General features: G+C 43.4%; 1 protein-coding gene across 5 annotated transcripts in view; it reads left to right on the top strand.

Moving 5' to 3' along the window:
* The window catches only part of ep400 (E1A binding protein p400), a 39,487-nt gene that overhangs the window by 8,189 nt on the left and 10,557 nt on the right, over positions 1–20,741 (top strand). For 3 of the 5 annotated variants that reach the window (XM_024417396.2, XM_024417395.2, XM_024417398.2), the window contains exons 17-34: positions 74–243; positions 440–614; positions 2,106–2,242; positions 3,799–3,985; positions 4,144–4,313; positions 4,484–4,656; positions 5,222–5,500; positions 6,719–6,892; positions 8,305–8,454; positions 9,813–9,880; positions 10,019–10,308; positions 10,448–10,644; positions 10,793–10,962; positions 19,421–19,617; positions 19,751–19,862; positions 19,959–20,213; positions 20,327–20,401; positions 20,532–20,666. In XM_024417396.2, the coding sequence (XP_024273164.2) occupies positions 74–243; positions 440–614; positions 2,106–2,242; positions 3,799–3,985; positions 4,144–4,313; positions 4,484–4,656; positions 5,222–5,500; positions 6,719–6,892; positions 8,305–8,454; positions 9,813–9,880; positions 10,019–10,308; positions 10,448–10,644; positions 10,793–10,962; positions 19,421–19,617; positions 19,751–19,862; positions 19,959–20,213; positions 20,327–20,401; positions 20,532–20,666 (3,114 nt within the window). The remainder of the gene's footprint in view (positions 1–73; positions 244–439; positions 615–2,105; positions 2,243–3,798; positions 3,986–4,143; positions 4,314–4,483; positions 4,657–5,221; positions 5,501–6,718; positions 6,893–8,304; positions 8,455–9,812; positions 9,881–10,018; positions 10,309–10,447; positions 10,645–10,792; positions 10,963–19,420; positions 19,618–19,750; positions 19,863–19,958; positions 20,214–20,326; positions 20,402–20,531; positions 20,667–20,741) is intronic. The other 2 variants (XM_024417397.2, XM_024417399.2) reach the window with 2 other exon arrangements.

The following is a 20,741-nucleotide window of genomic DNA, read 5'->3' as shown; positions in this document are numbered from 1 at the left end:
TTATTTAAAATGCCCTTGTTTACCAGTTTGTGTTTCTGTCTGTCCATAACTCGTGTTGTTGATGTGTCTCCAGTGGTGGGCGGAGACCAACAGCTTCCATGTGTGTGTGACGTCCTACAAGCTGCTGCTGAAGGACCAGAGCCATTTCCTGAGGAGGAGGTGGAAACACCTGGTCCTGGATGAGGTGCAGCTCATTAAGAACATGTCAGAGAAACACTGGGAAACCATCTTTGCGCTCAAGAGGTAACAACTCTTATTTTAGGGTGGCACCGTGGCTACACTCCCACACAGACTGGTCTGCTGAAGGCTTTGGTCTCAGCTTAGCATGAAATTAAAGTTTGTTTAGAAGGCTAAACTCTTAAATGTGGTTTGACCTTTTTAAATTGTTAGAGCAAGAGAAACAAAATCAAATGATGTGTTGGTGTGGTTTCTATGCCAGTCAGCAGAGGATCCTCCTGATCAACACTCCACTCCAGAACACACTGAAGGAGCTGTGGACCATGATCCACTTCCTCCTGCCAGGCATCACCAGACCCTACACAGACTTCCCTGTCAAGCCAGGCACAGACCAGAACCAGGACTACTGCCACAAACTGGTCATTCGCCTGCACAGGGTCAGTTGGGGTACAACCAAACCCCTCTTCTTCCTAATGCTTGTGTGTTGAGAGTTTGTCAGTAAGTGGTCATTGATATCCCATCAATGTGATGGCGCTTTCAGTTGTGGTATGAAGTGATTGTGTATCTGAAGGTTCTTTCATTCCTAATGAGTGTTTCTGGTCATTAAAGAATATATCTTTGCTTAACCCTTTACTCTCGTGGAGATTGTCCTATATGCATAGGGCTAAATTGAAATGTTTCTTATAGATGAAATATGAAAAGTATCTGCATAAGCATGGTAGCAATTGAAAAGGAACAGTTTGGTGATTATGGGGAAATTATTAGATCAAAGGTGAGTGAACAACAGTTCACCTGACACAAAACTAAATCCAAACATAAAATCAACAGTGTAATGTAAATTTTGCATTTAATGTACTTTTCACAGCATTGGTTGATACGTCTGAAAATACTCTGGATACATTCAGTAACATAACACTATTCCTGGAAAATGTGGGGTAGGTGTGACAACAAATTACAAGGGTTTGAGTGAGAGGACTAACTGGTGTCTCCAAGTAGCCACACACCTTTCCAAAGTGTGTACAGTTTATAAGCAGTTTCAATGCACTTTTAGGACTGGAAGAGTCTTCAACTATACGAACTAGAGCAGGCACACTTTTTGGAACCTGCGTCCCTGCCCTCACACAATTACTGTTGTTTTACACAACCCAAAAACGGTCCATTTTAAATCACAATCTAGCTTAGGTGGGCATAATTTCAGACTGTTATATTGCCAACATGACAAGCTAAGTTACAAAATACGATTTAATAGTTTTGGGCTTTTACAGTGCAATTCATGGAAACAGATCATTTTGGTGAGCATAGAAAGAAGTTATGAGTGTTCAGGTGCGTGTGCTGCAGCAAAAAAATGTCACAATAGACAAACCGGCTTATTCTGTTCTGAACAACCAAACATAGTGATCATAAACATTGCCGCACTGTATGTGACATGAGTTTTATGATATGGATATGTGAAGTACACATTTGGACTCACGAGTGTTTTGCTGGTTTGAATGATATCAGAGGTATTTATTATAATCCTCAACATCTCATCTTTCAAAATACATAGTCCTCTTAATTTACAGCATTTCCCTCACCCAGAAAAACAAAAAGTCAGCAAAAGTTGCCCAATTAGCGAGAGGGATCGGGCGGGCGATCGACCAGGCGACGAAGATGCTTAAGTTCAGAACGGCTATCAGTCAAAACCCATACAGTGCTGCGCAGAGCCAGAGCTCTGACGTCATGTGTGTGTGTGTGTGTATGTATGTATGTATGTATGTGTATATATATATATATATATATATATATATATATATCTCATGTTACTTGTACAGTCACTGGTTTCCAATTTTAAGCGTTTATCAGTGCCACTGGTCATCAGTAGGATTCCCATTTACCAGAGCTGTTCACACCTAGATACCATTCAATCTGACATCCTTTCTCCTCTGCAGATGATCCAACCCTTCATCCTGAGGCGCTGTAAGAGGGACGTGGAGAAGCAGCTTCCTAAGAAGTATGAACACATCCTCAAGTGTCGCCTTTCTAGCAGACAGAAGAGCATGTATGAAGATATCCTCACTCAGCCAGGGTGAGTCAGCCCTCCAGACACCACATAACCTCTGCCTAATGTATGGTAATTAGTATAGTATTTAGTTCTATACTCAGACTGAATATTTGAGCACAGGTTCTATACCTGGAAATGCACGATTATTTGTTAGATGGGGGGGGGGATCGATAGTTGCGTATGGCAATATTTTTTGGGTAAGATATTATATTGTTTTTTGATGCCCAGGTATTAATAAAAAAAAATATATATACATACAGTTGAAGTCGGAAGTTTACTTACACTTTGGTTGGAGTCATTAAAACTTGTTTTTCAACCACTCCACAAATTTCTTGTTAACAAACTATAGTTTTAGCAGGTCGGTTAAGACATCTACTTGACACAAGTCATTTTTCCAACATATCGTTACAGACAGATTATTTCACTTGTAATTCACTATCACAATTCCAGTGGGTCAGAAGTTTACATACACTAAGTTGACTGTGCCTTTTAAACAGCTTGGAAAATTCCAGAATATGATGTCATGGCTTCTGATCGGCTAATTAACATCATTTGAGTCAATTGGAGGTGTACCTGTGTATGTATTTTAAGGCCTACCTTCAAACTCAGTGCCTCTGCTTGACATCATGGGAAAATCAAAAGAAATCAGCCATGATCTCAGAAAAATAAATTGTGGACCTCCACAAGTCTGGTTCATCCTTGGGAGCAATTTCCAGAAGGTACCACGTTCATCTGTACAAACAATAGTACGCAAGTATAAACACCATGTGACCACGCAGCCGTCATACCACTCAGGAAGGAAATGCGTTCGGTCTCCCAGAGATGAACGTACTTTGGTGCGAAAAGTGCAAATCATTCTCAGAACAACAGCAAAGGACCTTGTGATGATGCTGGAGGACACCAGTGCAAAAGTATCTATATCCACAGTCAAACCAGTCCTATATCAACATAACCTGAAAGGCCGCTCAGCAAGGAAGAAGCCACTGCTCCAAAACCTCCATAAAAATGCCAGACTACAGTTTACAACTGCACTGTACTTTTTGGAGAAATGTCCTCTGGTCTGATGAAACAAAAATAGAACTGTTGGCCATAATGACCATTGTTATGTTTGGAGGAATAAGGGGCATGCTTGCAAGCTGAAGAACACCATCCCAACCGTGAAGCACAGGGGTGGCAGCATCATGTTGTGGGGGTCCTTTGCTGCAGGAGGGACTGGTGCACTTCACAAAATAGACGGTATCATGAGGGAGGAAAATGATGTGGATATATTGAAGCAACATCTCAAGACATCAATCAGGAAGTTCAAGCTTGGTCGCAAATGGGTCTTTCAAAATGGACAATGACCCCAAGCATACTTCCAAAGTTGTTCTTGTCCCTGTGCAGCAGACCTATAGTCAGCAATTTGTTTGGAACATCAAATGGCAGTAAAATCGCAGTATCGATTCGCAATACATATAGAATCGGTATCGGCACCTAAGTTCCCAGCCCTATTATTTTGTTATCAGAGCATTGTTGCTCAATATTAAATTCACTTACCCTCTTTCTGAATGTCTTGTGCTCTGTCTTCTGTCTGCCCTTAGAGCCCAGGAGGCATTGAAGACTGGTCATTTTGTGAGTGTGCTGCAGGTGCTGATGCAGCTGCAGAGGATCTGTAACCACCCAGACCTGGTAAACATCAGGGAGACCAGCAGCTCCTACGTGTGTTCCTCTCTACAGTACAATACCCCTTCCCTGGTGTTGGGAGCCCTGCAGGAGGACCAACGCACGGTAGGACTAGGAGGGTACCAGTACCACACAGCTAAAACACCTGGAGGTTTAATCCAGTTTATTCTATTTCATTAGCAATGCTCACCTGAGAGACTTGGAATAAAATTGATTATATTGGTTTATCAAAACACACTTGTGTTCCCTTTGTCTTTTTCTAGAGCCTGGACCTGTCCCTGTTCGACCTGATCAGTAATGAGAACAGACTGACGCGCTACGAGATGGAGGAGGTTCTACCCAAACTCAAAGTCACCCGTCAGCTGATTGAGGAGATTCACAGTGCCCCGGACCCACCGGCCAGACCCAAGCCCTGCAAGATCAAACCCATGAGGTCTGTGCTCTACCCTTCACATCCCATGGAAACCTTAAGATACACGACATGGATGATTCCAAAAAGAAAAATAAATCACATTGACTATTTCTATTCTATCATGTTGCATCAGTAGCGCTAGGCTGTGTTGCATGACCTGATCTTTATTGAGTCTATGATTTGATTGACAGGTTGTTCCAGCCAGTGCAGTATGGCACTAAGCCAGAGGGCCGTCTGGTGCCCATGACCAATACTGTGGGTCAGCAGCGTCCTCCAGCCACCACTATCACCCCCCCCACCACCACCGCCACTACTACTTCTACTGCCCCTCAGCCAGCCAGGGCCACCACCACCACCACACAGGGTAAGACCTCCCTATAGACCCCTTGACAATGCTACACTTTGGTATGCACTGGGGTTTACACGTGTTCCATGCTGTTTTTAAGTTGAATAACTTCATGAAGGAAATCAAACCATAATTACAGTTTGATATTTACAGTATTTGTGTAGTGCGTATCACACAGATAATCTCATGTTACCATGTAATGTTTTGTAAAGCATGAGTGTGTTTTGAGTTGGTCATGACACTAAAAACTGCTTTTCATAGAAGTTAATTATACTAACTATGCATAGCCTGCGTGTGTCATTACCACCATTACATTTTCAAATTGTGTGGGTTATGCATGTGTAACTAAAAGAAAGTCATCAGCATCATTTCAAAATCCAAAGCATTTTACTACTCCAAATTTATCCTAAAGTGGAGAAGTCCAAGGTGAAGATTGTATTATATTGACATCCTCTTTCGGCTCTAAACCTATCAATCCAAGACTGGTGTAAACCAAAACTTACTGCTGGACCACCCCCCCGATGTTGTGCTGTTGAATTAACTGACACGTTAGCCCATCCCCAAACCCCCTTGTACTTCACAGTGGCCGGGACGGCTATTCAGAAAGCTCAGACTACCTCTCCTACCACCGGCACCACTGGGTCTGCTGTAGCATCCTCTGGGAGCTCCGCCCCTGGCCAGCATGTGGTGGGGGCTGCCCCCCCTGTGGCCCAGGGCCAGGCTCTGTGTGGCGTGGCCCAGCCCACTCTGCCTGGTATTGCCCAGGTCCCTAGGCTGGCCCTAGGCCCCACCCATGCCATCCAGCCCAGCCTGGTTCCCCAGAGACTGGTTCTAACGTCCCAGGCCCAGGCACGGTTGCCTAGTAAGTGGCCTCCTCCCCTTCCCTCACCTCCCTTCAATGTCTCCCTCCACTTTTGGCACAACAGAGAGGGCTGCTCTGACAACAGGCCTCTCTCTCTCTCTGGGACACTGCTGCTTGGTGTTAGTGTCTTTGCTTTTAAGGAAACAACACTTGTTTGGTCTAAATACAGAGTTAGAAAAGAATGTGAACTATCTGTAAAATCTATATAATTATAGTATTAGAATAATATTATGTTAACCGTGTTGTCTAATATAACAAAAACCTTTTACCTTTTTGATATATTTTTTGAGGTAAAACAAACCATCTTCAGGTTTACAGCTATGGCATTTCCATTGTCCTATTTTACTGCAGAGAATCACTGAGTGAAGAAAAATAGCACTTTATAAATGACAACTAGAGCCATGTCAGCAGCATCCCCAAACAGCCTCAATCTTCCTCAGTCTGAAACCTGCATGTCCACAACCCAACGTCTGCTGCCATGACAGACCACACAAGACTGGTTTAACCATTTAAAACTATATTTTCCTCCACCTAAATATTGGTTCTCCCGTTTTACTAATCTTTTGCTTCTAGACAGCCCAGCTGCAGGAAGAGATCCCAAAGCTTTGTTTCCTCTTGTTAGATTTTTTGTGTTATGGTTTCTTTTGACCCTGAGGGTTTGTGTACTGCTAAGCATGTTGAAATGGTCCCACACACCGCTGACCTCAGGCCACTCCCTACCCCCAGTGTGAAAACACAGAAACCTTTTCAATTGCAACTCAACACACAACACACACATTATAGCGCATAAAACAATTCTAGATAGAATGCTATTTATTGGCAATAATTTTGTGGATAAAGGTGCGTTATCTGTTTGCATGCCTGTAATAGGTGTGTTGTAGTAGTTGAAAAGGCAGTTAAGTGCAAGCCACTGCTTTAACTGAATACATGTTTGTTGCAGGTTCTCTGTCTCAACTGAAAATTACTGTTTCTTGTTGTTTATTTTCCCGCTCCGGGTTGGCTAGAGATTAGCTACTGCGAAGGTTCACATGTTGTGGAGGGCAGCTACCTACGCTCATCCCACTCATTAACACACCCTGGTATTGCATGTCTCGTCTCTCTCACCCTTCAACTAACTGAAATGTCTTTATTTAGTATTTTTGGTGACGCAGTACTCTTTTGGTCTGTAGTGTTATTTGATTAGAGGTGTGTGTGTGTGTGCCTTTCCTCCTGCTGAAGGTGGAGATGTGTTGAAGATAGCCCAGCTGGCGTCCATAGCAGGCAGCCAGAACCGAATCTCCCAGCCTGAGACCCCCGTCACTCTGCAGTTCCAGGGTAACAAGTTCACCCTGTCCCCTAGCCAGCTCCGACAGCTCACCACAGGGCAGCCCTTGCAGCTCCAAGGTACACTCGGTAATGTACACCCAACATTTCATACTCTCCCTATGACTTCTCTTTTTCTCCCTGCCCTTTTTGTCAGAATGTCCTTCGCTATATTGTAATCACTTACAACAAAGATGCTATTTTAAATGATACTCCTTCTTTTAACTCGATCATGTATTTGGTGGAGTCCACGTCATAGAAATACAGAGTTGGATAACCAATGTTACATGTATATACATTCTTACTAGAGCAGTGGTCACCAAAGGGCCGATCGTCTGGTCGATTTCCAAGGCATTTTATAGTCTATATCACCAAACATTTCTATAAAAAAACAGTGTTGTATTCCTACTTTTTTCTGTCTCGCACTGTTGACAAAAGGTGCACTTGTTTCAACTGCCCTGCGCGCCGGGTAGGTGAAGTGTTCGCATTTTGAACCGTTTCATGTGTCTGAAGGTACAAACTTCGCCTCTCGGCGTGCTCGGATAGCAAATCAAGTGCACCTATAGGCCTACCAATAGCCAATCGAATTGCTCAGATCACCGTGTACAAGTAAGTTGATACTGTGATTTCAAAACGTTTAAAACCATGACTAGAAAGACGCCGTTAAGGAATAGAGGAAAGAGCTGCTGTTTGTGAGTTCATTTTAGTTTTTATTCGGCTGTCAACACTTTTTACATGTTTAAAAAAACACTTTTAGAAGCCATGAAATGCGCTTCTCCACTCGTGCTGCAACCAGCACTGCAGCTTCAATGAATGAGGAGCAAAGTCTATCTATAGGCCTGCGTTGTTCTTATTAGCGGCTGTGTGTGTTTTTAATGTTTCACTTTTTCTGGTCATAGGAGTAACAACAGGAATCGTGCATGAGGCATAGATTATGTGGTGTGACTCGATTTTGGGGCATCTGCTCAAAGACGGTGTCCCCTTTTTTGGTTAGTCTCACTCTCAGCGGAGGGGAGAGAGCTGAGGGACAGGACCACGGTGAAAGGCAGACCCTCTGATGCTCTTCCTCTGCTGAGACTGACCACCTGCTTTTTATTTATTTTTTTAAAGTACATTATTTCAATTTATGCTCACTCAGCTATGCCTCACAAGTAGAACAACATTACCAGTGTGATCAGTTTTGAAGTATCATTTCAAAATGGTCTGAGAAGAACAACATTGGCAGGGCAATTCAAGCATAGCCAATATGCAGTAATACTGTATTGTGCCAATAGTCTACTACAAATGTCTTTGCTACAGAACTGTTTTAATAGGTTCATTTTGCATAGGCTTATGTTTAAGTCATGTAAAACAATATATATATATATATATATATATATAAACCTGAGCTTTAGGTAGCGCAAAAGTTTGGGGACCACAGTACGAGAGTGATTAAAACTAAATGGTTATATCTGTTTAATGGTTTCTGTGTTGTCTGTGTGCCTGGCTGTGTGATGGTAAAGGCAACATCCTGCAGATAGTGTCGGCCCCTGGTCAGCAGATCCTCCGGCCCCAGGGCTCCATGGTCATGCAGACGGTACCTCAGGCTGCACCTGTCTCCAACTCCTCCACCAGATCTGGCACCCCACCCCCAGCCGGCCCCGCCCAACAAGGTAAGCCTGCCACCTTCAAATGTGAATAGCACAGATAGTGATGTTATTTCTTGAGGCACTATGTTTTTAAAAAATTTGCATACTACCGTGCTCCACACTCTTATGCTCCGAGTGCATTCTCAGATGACATTCTCTAGAGGATGAGAGTGTGGAGAACGCATAAAACATCACATTTGAGAAGCACACGCACTCCCCCTGCTGTATTACCTCATACCTCCCTGTTCACTGAACCTTCTTCCAGCCAGGACAATGGCAACAATAGATGAAACAAGATAAACACCAAGCAAACGTTTTACTTCAGAATGATCAGCTAGATATGTAAATCGTAATAATCTAGCCAGCTAGTTAAACAGGCAAAAAATGACCGAAAACAAATGTTATGCAAGGTCATGTAAAAACATTTTGGGGGTAGATACCACTTCTTCATGGCTGGCTAGCTATCCAGTTAGCCCTATTGACTTACTCTGAACGTACCCATTCACTGAACTGTCTCCCAGCCAGGACAACGGAAATATACACAAAGCAAACGTTTTACTTCATAACTATCAGCCAGCTATATGTGAATCATAACAATGTAGCTAACCAGATATTTTAATAGGCAAAAATGACCTCAAACTAGTATTATGCAAGATAGATGTAATTTCTTTGTGGGTAGCTAGCTAACAATTCTTTGTTTCTATCCGGCTGGATGACAGTAGTAGCTAGCCGCTTAGCCCTGTTGACTTATTATGGGCTTGCGATCTACGGTACGTAGGCAGGTAAACATACATGTATTTATTAACGTATCGACATACAATATTGTATTCAGGCAACATATGAGATGTTAATAGGCAACATTTAATTCCGAAGTCAGTGTATTTCCTCTCGCTTCAGCTCAAATAATGGAAGGAAGTCTAACTATTGAGGAAGCAGACTAAACCATTCCAATGTTTCTGATACTACCTCCCCCTAACAAGCAACGTTTGAAATATGTTCTACCTTCTTGCGGCTTTGTTTCAGTGACTCTTATCACAGAGTGAAATTAAGGTTTAAAGTGGAAATTTTGCGTACGTTTTTACATAGTTGCGCCATATCTCTGCATACTTTTGTTGAAGCTTGCATCGATGCATGTTTCAAAATATGTACAAACGGAGAGCGCGTTCAAGAAGTGATCTCCGTGCTTCGTTTCGCATACTTTGATTTGGACTCATACTTTGACCCTCTCGTGCTACAATTTGCGTGCTCGGAGCACGTATGTACTCCGTCTCTGCTGTCATGGCTTACACTGTGAACGCAGTCAAATATTACTCTAGTCACCTTTCTAACGAAGTGATTGTGTTGTAATGGTCTTAAAGTCTTTCTCCCTTTTTACTTTTAAGCTTCAGGGATGACATCAAATGCCTTGGTGAGCGCCCAGCCTGCTCCTGCTGCTCCTATTGTCCCTCAGGTGGGTAGAACAGGCACTGGTAGAACACAGAAGAACATGAAATTAAAACATACTTATATTTCTGTAGTCTCCTAACCCATATATTCTCACCGAAGGGATGAAATGTTATTATGATGCCGTTCTCTGTGTGGTGTACAGGTGTCGTCAGAGGAGAGGGGTCGTCATCTGAAGGAGCGTCTGAGCCGCCTGTTCAGTGCCAACGAGAGGCGTTGTGACCGCAGTGTTCTGTACGGGGCTGACCTGCTCCAGGTCTGCTCTGTGACCCCAGGGGCTCCTCACTCTGCCCTGAGCCCCAGGGGCTGGAGATGGGTGGGCAGGGACAGCTGCCTCAGGGCCCAGAGGACTCCTGTGGCCACCACAACACACCTCCAGTCTGCCCTGCGCTCCTCCACAAACCGCCAGGAGGCCAGCAGCAGCCTAGTCAGCAGGTACCCAACTACCCATGGTGGTCAATCACCTCACTGTCAGATTAAACGTTTTAATATCATGACGGACATAATCCCGAGTTCATATAGCCTTTTAAGAAGTAAGAAATACAAGTAATTGAAAACACTCCTCTCTCTGCAGGTTATCATGTGTTGTCCCTGCCGCAGTAGCTCGTCCTCCTTACCTGTATGCAGCCAATCCCCCAGCTCCCTACAGCCTGGAGCAGAAGTCGAACAGTCGCAGGCTCCAGGAGGCCGCCGCCCCCCACAGCACAGAGATCCACAGCATGGCCACTGGGCTCCAGTTCCCTGACCTGCAGCTCATGCAGATGGACTCGGGTGAGCTCAGCAGACAATTATATATTTAGCTGTCTGCCAGGGCTTTATGCTCTCCTATAAGCCTTGCTAAACATAGGTAGTCCATTGTCTGCTTGGGCTGCACACATCTTTTGAACTACACAGAAATTAAAATCAATTTGCTCCGAAGGTAAACTTGAGGCCCTGGCCATTCTGCTCCAGAAGCTGAGGTCGGAGAATCGCCGCGTCCTCATCTTCACACAGATGGTGAAGATGCTGGACATACTGGAGGCCTTCCTGGACCACCGGCAGCTCACATACATCCGTGTTGACGAGAGCCTGATCACAGAGGAACGCCAGGTAAAACCCCGTTGTACCAAGGAAATAGTCATCAACTGCACATGTTATGGTACCTGTGTTATAGAGAGTTGACACACTGACTTCTGTCAGTGTTTCATTACTAGGGTTAATTGTGATTCACTCACTCAGTGATAGCCCTGCCCCTCTGTTTCGCCCTATCTAACACCGGAACCTCTTAATTCAGTGCAGTGTTCTGGCACTTTAAGGGGACAGAGTCCTACACTCGCTTCCCTCCCCACTGGATGTTGTTCCTCCAAGGGCCTTAAAGAAGCACACAGTGGCAGCTCTAGAGAACCTATGGGGCTTTGGGGCTTTTTTGGTGCTGTACTTTTTACTCTTCTACACTTGATATTTAATTTTCTGTCTGTCCATTCAGACGTGTCTGTCTCTTATCTAACTGACCTCTTTAATTCTCCTTCCCTCTCTCTTGTCTGTGAGTTGAGTGAACTATACCGGAAGTGTTTGGTTTAGGGCTGACCCCATTTAGGGGAAAGGGGATATCTAGTGAGTCGTACAACTGATTGCATTCAACTGAAATGTCTCTGGCATTTAACTCAACCCCTCTGAATCATTTAGTTGACTGGTCGACCAAGATGTCTTTAGTCGAGCAGTAGCATATATTATATAAGTATTTGATACACTGCCGATTTTGCAGGTTTTCCTACTTACAAAGCATGTAGAGGTCTGTAATTTTTATCATAGGTACACTTCAACTGTGAGAGACGGAATCTAAAACAAAAATCCAGACAATCACATTGTATGATTTTTAAGTAATTAATTTGCATTTTATTGCATGACATAAGTATTTGATACATCAGAAAAGCAGAACTTAATATTTGGTACAGAAACCTTTGTTTGCAATGACAGAGATCATACGTTTCCTGTAGTTCTTGACCAGGTTTGCACACACTGCAGCAGGGATTTTGGCCCACTCCTCCATATAGACCTTCTCCAGATCCTTCAGGTTTCGGGGCTGTCGCTGGGCAATACGGACTTTCAGCTCTATTGGGTTCAGATCTGGAGACTGGCTAGGCCACTCCAGGACCTTGAGATGCTTCTTACAGAGCCACTCCTTAGTTGCCCTGTGTGTTTCGGGTCGTTGTCATGCTGGAAGACCCAGCCACGACCCATCTTCAATGCTCTTACTGAGGGAAGGAGGTTGTTGGCCTAGATCTCGCGATTCATGGCCCCATTCATCCTCCCCTCAATACAGGTACAAATCTGTCGTTCTGACCCTGAACAGGCAGTTAATCCACTGTTCCTAGGCCGTCATTGAAAATAAGAATTTGTTCATAACTGACTTGCCTAGTTAAATAAAGGTAAAATTAAAATTAAAAAATAAGGTGCAGTTGTCCTGTCCCCTTTGCAGAAAAGCATCCCCGAAGAATGATGTTTCCACCTCCATGCGTCACGGTTGGGATGGTGTTCTTGGGGTTGTACTCATCCTTCTTCTTCCTCCAAACACGGCGAGTGGAGTTTAGACCAAAAAGCTCTATTTTTGTCTCATCAGACCACATGACCTTCTCCCATTCCTCCTCTGGATCATCCAGATGGTCATTGGCAAACTACAGATGGGCTTGGACATGCGCTGGCTTGAGCAGGGGGACCTTGCGTGCGCTGCAGGATTTTAATCCATGATGGCGTAGTGTGTTACTAATGGTTTTCTTTGAGACTGGTCCCAGCTCTCTTCAGGTCATTGACCAGGTCCTGCCGTGTAGTTCTGGGCTCATCCCTCACCTTCCTCATGATCATTGATGCCCCACGAGGTGAGATCTTGCATGGAGCCCCAGACCGAGGGTGATTGACCATCATCTTTAACTTCTTCCATTTTCTAATAATTGCGACAACTGTTGTTGCCTTCTCACCAAGCTGCTTGCCTATTGTCCTGTAGCCCATCCCAGCCTTGTGCAGGTCTACAATTTTATCCCTGATGTCCTTACACAGCTCTCTAGTCTTGGCCATTGTGGAGAGGTTGGAGTCTGTTTGATTGTGTGGACAGGTGTCTTTTATACAGGCAACGAGTTCGAACAGGTGCAGTTAATACAGGTAATGAGTGGAGAACAGGAGGGCTTCTTAAAGAAAAACTAACAGGTCTATGAGAGCTGGAATTCCTACTGGTTGGTAGGTGATCAAATACTTATGTCATGCAATAAAATGCTAATTAATTACTTAAATGATACAATGTGATTTTCTGAATTTTTGTTTTAGATTCCGTCTCTCACAGTTGAAGTGTACCTATGATAAAAATTACAGACCTCTACATGCTTTGTAAGTAAGAAACACTGCTGAGTTTGTAGGTTATCAAATACTTGTTCTCCCCACTGTGTGTGTGTGTATATATATATATATTTATTTATTTATTTATATTATTATTATTATTATTATTATTTTAAATCATTGTGTACTAGACACCTGCGGAGGCCGTGTGGTTGGCACAGTCCGTCACTCTAAGACATGTGCTACTGAAATTGGATGTGGTTATGTAAGGACAATTGCTTTCTCCAACGTTGGGGTAGTGGTCGCTGTCCATGGTTCTGAAACACATCAGTGCACTGTTGAATTGACGCCTTTTCCTAGACCATGTCCATAATTTGGGTTATAATCAACATCTTAACTGTTAAATGAGCCCTGGCTTTATAAATCATCCATATACAATATATATACGAAAGTTTGTGGACACCCCTTCAAATGAGTGGATTCGGCTATTTCAACCACACCAGTTGCTGACAGGTGTATAAAATCAGCCATGCAATCTCCAAAGACAAACATTGGCAGTAGAATGGCCTTACTGAAGAGCTCTGTGACTTTAAACGTGGCACCGTCATAGGATGCCACCTTTCCAACAAGTAATTTTGTCAATTTCTGCCCTGCTATAGCTGCCCTAATAAACTGTAAGTGCTTTTATTGTGATGTCGAAAAGTCTAGGAGCAACAACGGCTCAGCCGCAAAGTGGTAGGCCACACAAACTCACGGAACGGGACTGCCCAGTGCTGAAGCACGTAAAAATTGTCTGTTCTCGGTTGCAGCACTGCTTCTGGAAGCAACATCAGCACAATAACTGTCTGTCGGGAGCTTCATGAAATGGTTTTCCATGGCTGATCATCCGTACACAGGCCTAAAATCACTATGCGCAATGCCAAGTGTTGGCTGGAGTGGTGTAAAGCTCGCCTCCATTGGACTCTGGAGTAGTGGACATGCGTTCTGTGGAGTGATGAACCACGATTCACCATCTGCCAGTCCAAGGACGAATCTGGGTTTGGCGAATGCCAGGAGAAAGCTACCTTTAAAATACAGTGCCTTGCGAAAGTATTCGGCCCCCTTGAACTTTGCGACCTTTTGCCACATTTCAGGCTTCAAACATAAAGATATAAAACTGTATTTTTTTGTGAAGAATCAACAACAAGTGGGACACAATCATGAAGTGAACAACATTTATTGGATATTTCAAACTTTTTTAACAAATCAAAAACTGAAAAATTGGGCGTGCAAAATTATTCAGCCCCCTTAAGTTAATACTTTGTAGCACCACCTTTTGCTGCGATTACAGCTGTAAGTCACTTGGGGTATGTCTCTATCAGTTTTGCGCATCGAGAGACTGAAATTTTTTCCCATTCCTCCTTGCAAAACAGCTTGAGCTCAGTGAGGTTGGATGGATGGAGAGCATTTGTGAACAGCAGTTTTCAGTTCTTTCCACAGATTCTCGATTGGATTCAGGTCTGGACTTTGACTTGGCCATTCTAACACCTGGATATGTTTATTTTTGAACCATTCCATTGTAGATTTTGCTTTATGTTTTGGATCATTGTCTTGTTGGAAGACAAATCTCCGTCCCAGTCTCAGGTCTTTTGCAGACTCCATCAGGTTTTCTTCCAGAATGGTCCTGTATTTGGCTCCATCCATCTTCCCATCAATTTTAACCATATTCCCTGTCCCTGCTGAAGAAAAGCAGGCCCAAACCATGATGCTGCCACCACCATGTTTGACAGTGGGGATGGTGTGTTCAGGGTTATGAGCTGTGTTGCTTTTACGCCAAACATAACGTTTTGCATTGTTGCCAGAAAGTTCAATTTTGGTTTCATCTGACCAGAGCACCTTCTTCCACATGTTTGGTGTGTCTCCCAGGTGGCTTGTGGCAAACTTTAAACAACACTTTTTATGGATATCTTTAAGAAATGGCTTTCTTCTTGCCACTCTTCCATAAAGGCCAGATTTGTGCAATATACGACTGATTGTTGTCCTATGGACAGAGTCTCCCACCTCAGCTGTAGATCTCTGCAGTTCATCCAGAGTGATCATGGGCCTCTTGGCTGCATCTCTGATCAGTCTTCTCCTTGTATGAGCTGAAAGTTTAGAGGGACGGCCAGGTCTTGGTAGATTTGCAGTGGTCTGATACTCCTTCCATTTCAATATTATCGCTTGCACAGTGCTCCTTGGGATGTTTAAAGCTTGGGAAATCTTTTTGTATCCAAATCTGGCTTTAAACTTCTTCACAACAGTATCTCGGACCTGCCTGGTGTGTTCCTTGTTCTTCATGATGCTCTCTGCGCTTTTAACGGACCTCTGAGACTATCACAGTGCAGGTGCATTTATACGGAGACTTGATTACACACAGGTGGATTGTATTTATCATCATTAGTCATTTAGGTCAACATTGGATCATTCAGAGATCCTCACTGAACTTCTGGAGAGAGTTTGCTGCACTGAAAGTAAAGGGGCTGAATAATTTTGCACGCCCAATTTTTCAGTTTTTGATTTGTTAAAAAAGTTTGAAATATCCAATAAATGTCGTTCCACTTCATGATTGTGTCCCACTTGTTGTTGATTCTTCACAAAAAAAATACAGTTTTATATCTTTATGTTTGAAGCCTGAAATGTGACAAAAGGTCGCAAAGTTCAAGGGGGCCGAATACTTTCGCAAGGCACTGTATATACATATTACCTTAATTTAACTAGGCAAGTCAGTTAAGAACAAATTCTTATTTTCAATGACGGCCTAGGAACAGTGGGTTAACTGCCTTGTTCAGGGGCAGAACGACAGATTTTTACCTGGTCAGCTCAGGGATTCGATCTTGCAACCTTCTGGTTACTAGTCCAACGCTCTAAACTCTAGGCTGCTAGGCTACCTGCCGCTACCTGCTTGAAAGCATAGTGCCAACTAAAGTTTGGTAGAGGAGGAATAATGGTCTGGGGCTGTTTATCATGGTTTGGGCAAGGCCCTTTAGTTCCAGTGAAGGGAAATCTTAACGCTACATCATACAATGACATTCTAGATGATTCTGTGCTTCCAACTTTGTGGCAACAGTTTGGGGAAGGCCCTTTCCTGTTTCTGCATGACAATGCCCCTGTGCACAAAGCGAGGTCCATACAGAAATGGTCTGTCGAGATTGGTGTAAAAGAACTTGACTGGCCTGCACAGAGCCCTGACCTTAACCCCATCGACCACCTTTGGGATGAATTGGAACGCCGACTGCGAGCCAGGCCTAATCTCTCTTCAATGCCCGACTTCACTAATGCTCTTGTGGCTAAATGGAAGCATGGTCCAACATCTAGTGGAAAGCCTCCCCAGAAGAGTGGAGACTGTTATAGCAGTAACGAGGGGACCAACTCCTTATTAATGGCCATGATTTTGGAATGAGTTGTTCGATGAGCAGGTGTCCACATACTTTTGGTCATGTAGTGTATATCTACAGAAATAAGACAGATCCTGCTTGTTGACTGTTTAATAGCCTACTGATTCCCGTGGGCACCAAGATTCACGTAACCACATGTTGGATAAACAATTTAATATATTCGGCTGTTTTTAATCTTTGCTATGCTGTAGTAAAGGCTTTATACATTTGTTTCTTATTAGAACAGGCTCTGGTATTATTTATAGTTAATTTAGTGTTTACACTGTTCCAAATTGTCAGAATATAGTAACCCACATTTTTCTTGAGCTCCTTATTGTTATAATTACTATTATTATTATCATAATAAGTAATGTCATTATCTTTATTAGGCTTGGAATAGCAGCCTTGTATAACCACCATCGAGCTGTAGGCCTAAGAGCACATCCTGTTTATTCTTAATACCATAACTTACATCTATATTTCAATACTTCTATAGACTACTGTATCTATCATTCATTCATGTCATCACAGCATACCAGTCATTCATGATTTAAAATGCAATCAAGCATTTTAGTTTTAAAATAACCTTTGAATAATTATCGTAAACAATAAATCAACCGTTCCATTTCGGAAATTGCATTCATGAGTGAATGTGACAGTTTAGTATTTTTTTGTAATAAAGGCTTTACAAAAAACTTTACAACAGATTCTCTGGTGCGCTTATAATTTTAGTGTTTACGTTGTTACACAAGGCTGTGTCTTATTGTAATCTAACAGCACCTGTTTGGCACACATGATATGCAAACAGCGCCTGCTCCTTTCCTTACCTTTTTCTTGATCTCCAGTATTTCCCACAACTAATGACATTTATTAATGTCATCGGACTTCCCCTTTACCTCCTGAGCAACCAGTAAACATTCCCCCGTTTTGAGTTGGTCACGTCCTCTGCATCCGTTTTGCTGTTATGGTATTTGGAGTTTGTTATAACCAATTTATTGACGTGATTATGATATTCTATAGGTCAGGCCCTTTTGGTGACGTGCATGCAATGCATACATATGACACATAAAGAGAGCAATGGTTGAGGGAATAGGGAATGTTTTTCCTAATCAAATGAGGAATTTTGGTAACGTATCTTTTCAGTCAGAAGTGGCTGTAATTATGTTGCAGCTTCAACACAGACAGTGTGATAAACACTGTGGTGGTCTCTGCAGTAGGGAGGAGATGGAGACAACGGGTGCAGTTGCTTGCTACATTTTAAATGATAATTATACAGCGCACAAAATCTGAGCTTGACCGGTACAATCAAAACAATTGCGGTTGAACTCCCTCTAGTCAGTTGTGTGTCTTAATTAGGCAATGTCATCAAACAGTATGCTTAAACCACCAGACAAGCTCAGTGAATATGGTTGATTTGATTACAGTGCCTTCGGAAAGTATTCAGACCCCTGGACTTTTTCCACATTTTATGTTACAGCCGTATTTTAAAATGGATTAAATAAATAAATCATCCTCATCATTCTACACATGGGTCCTCATAATAGAAATGTTGGCTAATTTATACAAAATAAACGAATACCTTATTTACATATGTATTCAGACCCTTTGCTATGAGACTAGAAATTGAGGTCAGGTGCATCCTGTTTCCATTGATCATCCATGAGATGTTTCTACAACTTGATTGGAGTCCACCTGTGGTAAATTCAATTGATTGGACATGATTTGGAAAGGCACACCTGTCTATAAAAGGTCCCCCAGTTGACAGTGCATGTCAGAGAAAAAAAACAAGCCATGAGGTCGAAGGAATTGTCCCTAGCTCTCTGAGAAAGGATTGTGTCGAGGCACAGATCTGGGGAAGAGTACCAAAACATTTCTGCAGCATTGAAGGTCCCCAAGAACACAGTGGTCTCCATCATTCTTAAATGGAAGATATTTGGAACCACCAAGACTCTTTCTAGAGCTGGCCGGCCAAACTGAGCAATCGGTGAAGAAGGGCCTTGGTCAAGGAGGTGACCAAGAAACCAGATGGTCACTCTGACCGAGCTCTAGCGTTCCTCTGTGTATATGGGAGAACCTTCCAGAAGGACAACCATCTTTACAGCACTCCACCAATCAGGCCTTTATTGTAGAGTGGACAGATGGAAGCAAATCCTGAGTAAAGGGCACATGACAGCCCGCTTGGAGTTTGCCAAAAGGCACCTAAAGGACTCTGACCATGAGAAACAAGATTCTCTGGTCTGATGAAACCAAGATTGAACTTTTTGGGCAAAATGCCAAGTGTCACATCTGGAGGAATCCTGGCATCATCCCAACGGTGAAGAATGATGGTGGCAGCATCATGCTGTGGGGATTTTCTTCAGCGGCAGGGACTGGGAGTCTAGTCAGGATCAAGGCAAAGATGAATGGAGCAAAGTACAGATATCCTTCCAATAGGACAACGACCCTAAGCACACTGCTTTGGGACAAGTCTCTGAATATTCTTGAATGGCCCAGCCAGAGCCTGGACTTGAAACCGATCGAACATCTCTGGAGAGACCTGAAAATAGCTGTGCAGCAACGCTTCCAACCTAACAGAGCAAACTTGTAGCGTCATAAAAATCCTGTTTTTGTTTTGTCCTTACGGGATATTGTGTGCAGATTGAAGCAATTAAAAACATTTTTTAGAATAAGGTTGTAACCTAACAAAATGAGAAAGTCAAGGGGTCTGATTACTTTTGGAAAGCACTGTATGTGGAAAAATACATTTAAAAATGTTAACCAATTGATTGGGATAAGATAACTCTAAAGCCCTCTCCTTGGGACTAATCTGTCTCTAGAATATGTTTCTCACGATATCCCCCTCCCTTCAGGAACATATGAAGACCTTCAACAGGAACAGACAAGTGTTCTGCAGCATCCTGACCAACCGCTGCTGCTCAGCCGTGGGGACTGTGTTTGACGCAGACACCATCATATTCTACGACACAGACCTCAACCCCAGCATGGACGCCCGCACCCAGGAGTGGTGCGACAAGATCGGAAGATCCAAGGACATCCACATCTACAGGTAAAACACAAGACAAATACATCTTGTGCCTTAACTCTACATGCCATATTAGGATATGAAGAAACGCATACTGTTGTTGCTGCTGAAATGTAAGTCAGTGTGCGGTTGTTAACTTGGTGTCTTTATATCCCAGACTGGAGAGCGGGAACTCCATTGAAGAGAAGCTGCTAAAAAACGGCACAAAAGATCTGATCCGAGAGGTGGCTGCCCAAGGGACTGACTACACCCTGGCATTCCTCACACAGGTAAGATCTTTACCCACAAACCAACCAGACCCCAGCCCTCCTCTGACTGAAAACCATACTATATTTGGTTATTAAATACGCTGTGTCTGTGTCCAGCGGACCATCCAGGACCTCTTTGAGGTGGAGGCTGGCTCAGGGGAGAAGGTTGAGGAGTTTGTGGTTCTGCACCAGGAGCCGTCTCCCTCTGAGGCCATCTCTCCACGCGTGGCTAGGCCCTACATCCAGGCCCTCCACAGCATCAGCCTGGACGCCCCGCCACCAGAGCAGCAGGAGGAGGATGACCTGGAGAAGGAGTTGCAGGTCAAAGAGGAGCCCTCTCAGCTGGAGGAGCTTAATGCTGTAATGGACCAGGTGATAAACACTCATGAAGTGCCTTCTTACAGTATGTTGTAGACTACATACCAGGGAGCTAGCACATCAGTTTGAACTAATACTGGATTGTCTTCATCATTTCTTCCCATTAGTTAACGCCAATAGAAAAATATGCCCTGCAATTCCTGGAGTATCTTCATGTCAGTGAAGACGAACTTGTTGCCAAGGTAAGACTCAAACTCTCCTCTCAGATATCCGGAGGTACTACTAGCTTGTTAGACGTTGCGTTCTCAAAGTAGCACAAGACCACAATTACAAAAGTTTTATAACTTTAATAATACCTAATGTAATTTTCAGGAGCGACTGTTGTGTGCGAAGAGAGGCTGGGAGATGCAGCACCTCCAGAAACTGAAGGCTCAAGACGAGGAGAGGATGATCATTGAGGAAGAGGAGGATCTGTTCACCTACACCAGAGAGGATGCTTACAATATGGTAGGCTTTCACTCTCTCAGGGCTGTATTCATTATGCTGATTCTGTTTCAAAATATTTCTTAAATGGAAGCAAAG

Source organism: Oncorhynchus tshawytscha, linkage group LG04 (genome assembly GCF_018296145.1).
Source record: "Oncorhynchus tshawytscha isolate Ot180627B linkage group LG04, Otsh_v2.0, whole genome shotgun sequence".
Lineage (NCBI taxonomy): Eukaryota > Metazoa > Chordata > Actinopteri > Salmoniformes > Salmonidae > Oncorhynchus > Oncorhynchus tshawytscha.
This window is presented reverse-complemented; position numbering and strand designations above follow the sequence as displayed.